The 6,288-nt window shown below is 43.7% G+C and overlaps 1 protein-coding gene across 1 annotated transcript; it reads right to left on the bottom strand.

The window, feature by feature from the left end:
- Positions 1 to 4,524: 4,524 nt before the first annotated feature.
- Positions 4,525 to 5,493, bottom strand: LOC134795229 (uncharacterized protein DDB_G0271670-like). The gene has a single exon (XM_063767059.1). The coding sequence runs from the start codon at positions 5,491 to 5,493 to the stop codon at positions 4,525 to 4,527; it is 969 nt and encodes a 322-aa protein (XP_063623129.1).
- Between the last annotated feature and the right edge of the window lie 795 nt (positions 5,494 to 6,288).

Below are 6,288 nucleotides of genomic sequence, written 5' to 3'. Positions count from 1 at the left end.
AATCCTCATAGTTTTAATTTTGTAGAGGATTTTCGAAAAAAAAAGTGAAAATATTTTTTTTTAATTTTGAATTTCTCGAATTTTTTGTATGGGTGAGTGAAAAACTAGTCACAGAAATGAATTCTTCATCCTCGAATTATACGAAAAAGACACCAAACTTGATATAGTTGCTAGATGTATGCAGATATAACGCTTAGAGTTAGGCGCGCCGGAGGCACTTTTCTCCCCCCTCCCCTGCCCACCTGCTGGGGGGAACTTCTTGGCAACCGGGCTTAATCAGCTCAGATCACCCCCACAAACACCTGTTCCAAACGGTTTGCTTTGTCTCCAAAATGCAAGGTGGTGGACCTTAGATCTCCTGCTACCAATACAGATAAGAATTTTGTTTAAAAAATAATAAAATGTTTTTAAAAGGTCGGCAACGCGCTTGTAACTCCTCTGGAGTTGCAGGCGTCCATAGGCTACGGTGACTGCTTACCATCAGGCGGGCCGTAAGCTTGTTTGCCACCGAAGTGGTATAAAAAAAATATATATATATATAGGTATTTAGGCAAAAGGATCCACTTTGTTAGTATTATACTAACTAAAGCCTAACAATTATGTTACTATTCGTAACTTGCTAATGACAAAGTATTTTTAATTAAGTGTTGCATTATTGAGCACTCATTCCTTATAGCTATTATCTTTTCTTTTGTTATTTATAATGTTCATCCTTAATTAGTCCCGGGTAGAGATGGGTAGTGAGTAAATACTCATGGGTAAATACCGAGTAAATACTCGGTATTTACTCAATATACCCGTATTTACTCGTTTATACACAAATTGGTGGGTATAAACTATTTAGAGTGCTGAAAGGGGCATATAAATTTGAAATATACGAGGGGCGTTCAAAATATTCTCGGTATTGATATCTTACAACCTCTTCTTAAATTTCTTTCGTTACTGGCCGCTAAGGTTTATTCATTGACATTAAAAAAAAATATAATTGGAACCGAGATGTTCTTTTGTTTTTCTGCAATTGCTGAACAAACATGAACATCATGTGCGAATTGACAATGTTAACTAAATTAGAACATCAATGCGTCATAAGATTCTCGACAAAACAGGGTAAAAATCAAAAAACCATAAAAGAGGAAATGGATTGTGTTTACCGTGAGTCTGCTCCTTCTCTATCTACCATTCAAAAGTGGTCAAGCGAATTTAAACGTGGAAGGGAGAGTATTGAAGATGACCCTAGACCTGGTCGGCCTGTAGTAGCTACTTCACAAGAAAATATTGATAAAGTGGAAAAACTTATATTGGAAGATGGTCGAGTGAAGGTAAAATCTATAGCTCAAGTAACCAATCTTTCTATTGGTATCGTACATGATATTATCCATGACCATCTTAATATGTCAAAAGTAAGTGCAAGATGGGTTCCGCGAATGCTGACTCGGCTTCAAAAAGACATGCGTGTAGCGTGTTGTTCCGATGTTATTGACCTGTGCGGTGAAAATCCTAATGAGGTGCTGCAAAGAATAGTTACTGGAGATGAAACCTGGGTTCATCATTATGACCCAGAGAGTAAACAAGAGTCCATGCAGTGGCACATTAAGGGTTCAGCTCATCCCAAAAAGTTCAAGGTCGTCCCTTCAGCTGGCAAGGTCATGGCCACGATATTTTGGGATTGTGAAGGAATATTACTAATCGATTATAAAGAAAAAGGTGTAAATATCACACGACAGTACTACGCTAACATTCTACGTCAATTAAAGGATGCAATCAAAGAAAAGAGGCGAGGAAAGTTAACCAAAGGTGTTCTGCTTCTGTGTGACAACGCCCCCGTCCATACTGCTCATATTGCCAAGGCAGCTATTGTTGAATGTGGGTTTGAAACTGTTACTCACCCACCGTATAGTCCGGACTTAGCCCCCAGCGACTTCTTTTTGTTCCCCAATCTTAAAAAGGATCTGCGTGGAATTTTTTTTTCTGACGATGAAGCATTGAAGGCTGCAGTGGAGGAGCATTTTTACACCAAAGATAAAAAATATTTTTATGAGGGATTAAAAAAAAAAATTGATCGATCTTTTAAGGGGATTAACATAGGGGGGGAGTATATTGAAAAATAAAAATATCAAACTTTTCGTACTTGTTTGTTTTCATTCTCATACCGAGAATATTTTGAACACCCCTCGTAGGTGTATTTTGTAAGCCGCTACTGGATTAAGTACTCAAAATTGTAAGAAATGTATTTTTAAGAGGGGCACTCCATACATGTAACTAATTGCAACAAAAAAATATTTCAGAAACCATCAACGTGTTGCACATCATTAAATGGGTCTTTAAAAATAACTGGAATGTTTCTAAGAACTTATTTTGGATAAATCGAATATTTTTGGAAAAAAACTGTTTCGAAAGGCCAAAATAATCTTTACCTCTTTATAACTTTCGAACCAACGTTCAGAAAAAATATGAAAACATATCGGTAGATTAGCCGTATAATAGAGTATAAAAAACAATATTTTGAACATCATCGGTTGAGCCATTTTTGAGTTTTCTTCAAAAAACCCTTAATAAAAGGTCATAAGTGCCGTGTAAACACGCACTTTTGCGCGACATGCAGTTATCTAGAACATCGATAGAATTTAAGTACCATATTTTTAAAGTAAATACCTTCTTATTTAAAACAAAATGGTTGACTATGAATTATCACAATTTGCCTCTCACTGATAATTACCTTTTTTTCCAAAATTAAGCGTCCTATATGCTTTTTATTTTATAGATATTGTTAATACACGTTAGCACTCTTTAATAATAGACAATTTTGTCCTTAAATCTCACTTTTTGAATATTTTATAAGCAATCGTTTTTACCCACCTAAATGAGTAAATACGGGTATTTATCGGGTGCTTTGAGTAAATACCGAGTAAATACTCAGTATTTACTCACCCCTACCCATCTCTAGTCTCGGGTTGTCGGATAGTCATTTGGCTTTAGCACGTTCGAAACGTGGCTTTTTCGATTTCTGAAATACCAATATTCGGCAAATGTGTATGTAGCTTTTGATACGTTCTGTGTACTGTTTTGTGCAGATAAATTTGCTCTCAAGCCTTGCAAGAACCTCCATAGCTTCGCTTAAAAAAAGCACTGTTGCCGTTCCCGTATAGAAGTAAAATAACATTTGTATTTCCACCGTAAACGTCGCAAAACTTTTCATCGTCCAAGGTGTATGCGGCACATGTTTTCCTTCTTTGTAAAAAATCATTTCGTCGTCCAAGTGGTCTTTTGTCGTGTTCTGGGTCTAACACTGCTAATTGAACGCAGATATCTTGATATTTTTGGAAAACGGTGTGCAGTTACGCTTTTCTAGTAGTTAAGGTCTCCATAGTTAACAGTTTAGGATCTTGAAGGAACCTTTACATTTTTGTCATGGAAGCCTTGCATTGGCCTCTGGATGCTGTTTCGGTTGATGTGGAGCCGGAGCTGGAGCTGGAGCTGTCGGTGGTGGAGCCATCCCCAGTACTGTCGCTGCTGCTACCGCTGCCGCTGCCGCTGTCCGAGCTGCCAAGGCTCATGCTTCGACTGCGTTTCCCCACATTCTGCACCTTCCCTTTCTTTTTGCGAGGTGTCGATTCCGTGGTGTTGGTTGTGGAGGACACCTCTCCGGCCTTTTCTTCTGCTGCTGCCTCCCCTGTCTCCCCCTCTACAATTGCTCTTGCCACAGCAAGCTTGGGGCGCCAGCGCAGATGTGGAGACAGTAGCTTTCTCAGCTTTTCCAGAGGGGGTATGGAGCACTCGGTAGGGGTGGGTGTGTTGGGGGGGTAGTCGGTGGTGTGCGCTGTGACTGTTCTTGTTCTTGTGGTGTGGAGGCCTGTACGTCCGCCGGTTTGCCTCCCAGCTCGGGCATCTGCAGCATCGGCACGGATAGCTCACCGGGGCTGCCAGGGCCGTCGGTCGTCGCCGATGTTGATGATGATGACAGTGATCTGGTCCTCCTTCTTTTCTTTACCCCCTGCTTTACGCTCTGCCCGTTCGCGTTCTTCCGTGGTGACGCTATCCCCGGATTTGCGAGTCCCAGATCGGACGGTTGGATGAGGTCCGTTTCAGTTGCGGCCGTGAGGTCCATGGGCTCCTCATTTCCTTCAGTCAGTGTTTCAGTCGTCGAGATGGGGCTGGGTGGTGTAATGTCTGAGAGGTTTGGACTTAGGATCTGTTCGCATGTTTGATAGAGGTTGGGGGAGGTTATGTTATTGTTGTCCCCGTCTCCTTCCTTGTCAGCCTGTGCGATTGCGTGATGTGGTGGCTGCGGCGGCGTCTGCGGCCCCAGTCCATGTCCCTCCATGAGTCCCTCCTGATTGTTGTCCAAGAGGTCTCGTATAGTTTCTTTGATATCTTTGATTTCATTAGTTATACCGGTTAGTCGCTTGTCCATATGCTGGAGTGCCTGTCGGTATCTTTCCTCTTTGCTTTCCTCCATTATGTGGAGCACTGGAGGACTAAAGACGCTTAGTCGAGGCAATGGAGCACTAACACTTTGTTGTTTATTCATGTTTTCTGTGGAGCACTAAGGACGTTAGGTTTTTCTGATATCTTATGTTTGTTGTTTGTCTTTATATTTTGGTCCATTGTCTTCATTAATGTTGTTGTTTCTTCCGTAGCTGTTGCTGCTCCAGATGATGTTGTTGAGGAGCTGGAACTGGAACCGGAGCTGGAGCTGTTTCCGGTTCTGCCGCTGCCGCTGCTGCCGCTGCTGCCGCTACTGCCTGAGCTACTCGAGCTACTCAGGCTCAGGCTTCGCTTGCGGCTCCCCTCGTCCTGTGCATTTCCTTTCCCCTTCCTTTTTCGAGGTGTTGACTCCGTGGTGGAAGACACCTCGCTGGCCTTCTCCTCCTCCGCTGTCTCCCCAGTCACTCCCTCTGCGGCTGCTTTTACCGCTGCGGGGCAGGGATGCCAGCGGAGATGTGGAGACAGCAACTTTCTCAGTCTCTCCAGCGGGGGTATGGAGCGCTCGGTAGGGGTGGGTGTGTTGGGGGGGGTTGTTGGTGGTGGTGGTGGTGTGCGTGATGGCCGCTCCCGCGGCGTGCAGGCCCGCGCGTCCGCCGACCCGTTCTCCTGCCCAGGCGGCAGCGCCGGTGCAGCCGATTCGCCAGGGCCGCCGGGGCCGCCGGACGCTTCAGTCGATGTTTTTGTCGTTGGCATGGGGCTGGGCGGTGAGATATCTGAGAAGCTTGGACTTATAATCCGCTCGCACGTTTGGTAAAGGTTGGGGGAGGTCATGTTGTTGTTGTCCCAGCTCCCCTCCCTGTCGGCCTGTACGACCTCGTGCTGTGGCGTCTGCGGTGACGCCTGCGGCTCCTGACCGTGTCCGTGTCCCTTCGTGGGTTCCACCTCTCTATATCCCAAGAGGTCCCGTATCGTTTCCTTGATTTCTTTTACTTCTTTGGCTATTCCGGATAGACGCTTGTCCATTTCCTGGAGTGCCTGTTGGTATCTTTCTTCTTTACTTTTGTCCATTGTGTGGAGCACAGAGTGACTTGTTTGTTCGTTTCCTGCGGAGCACAGTTAGACGGAGCACTATGCACGGAGCACTATTGGTGGAGCACCTTGTGGAGCACTATTGTGGAGCAGCGAACGTGGAGCAGCAGTGGTCACGTCTGCCTCGTTCCGCCGTTGATGTGCAACTGTCTGCTGTCCGTGGAGCAGTGTGAGTTTGGCTTTCCGATGGAGCACCTGGTTGTTTATTCACTTGTTTGTTTGTTTTGTTTTTGTTTTTCTTTACCTTATGTGCCTGGTGGCTTTAGCACGTTCGAAACGTTGCATTATCGATTCCTGAAATACCAAAATTCGGCTGATGTGTATGTAGCTATTGATCCGTTCTGTGTACTGTTTTATGCAGATAAATTTGCTCTCAAGTCTTGCAAGGACAAGGACCTCCATAGCTTCGCTTAAAGCACTGTTCTCGTATAGAAGTAAAATAATATTTGTATTTCCACCGTGAACGTCGCAAAACTTTTCATCGTCCAGGGTGTGTGCACTGGTGGTCTTCCTTTTATTTCTGACACTATGTTATTTAACAAAAAATAATCCTTATGATGAAGCCTTTCGATCGGTATGATAAAGCTACAGGGTATTTTTTTTTCTCGTGTAGCGGGTTCTATTCCCGGTTCAACCATGTAATTATTTAAAAATCTATGAATGCAGTTTAAATTGTTTTTTTTTTAGTTAAAATAATGTCTTCTTTCAGTAAAATGTTCCATCTACAATATTCAGGGTACTTTCCCTCCATGTGGCATAGCCGTGGCATGCCCT

Source organism: Cydia splendana, chromosome 11, assembly GCF_910591565.1.
Source record: "Cydia splendana chromosome 11, ilCydSple1.2, whole genome shotgun sequence".
Lineage (NCBI taxonomy): Eukaryota > Metazoa > Arthropoda > Insecta > Lepidoptera > Tortricidae > Cydia > Cydia splendana.
The sequence above is the reverse complement of the archived record's forward strand: the minus strand, read 5'-3'. Positions and strand labels throughout refer to the sequence as shown.

Bases quoted from the DNA above. Each gene is read 5' to 3' on its own strand.
- LOC134795229 (XM_063767059.1), bottom strand. From the start codon at position 5,493: ATGGACAAAAGTAAAGAAGAAAGATACCAACAGGCACTCCAGGAAATG.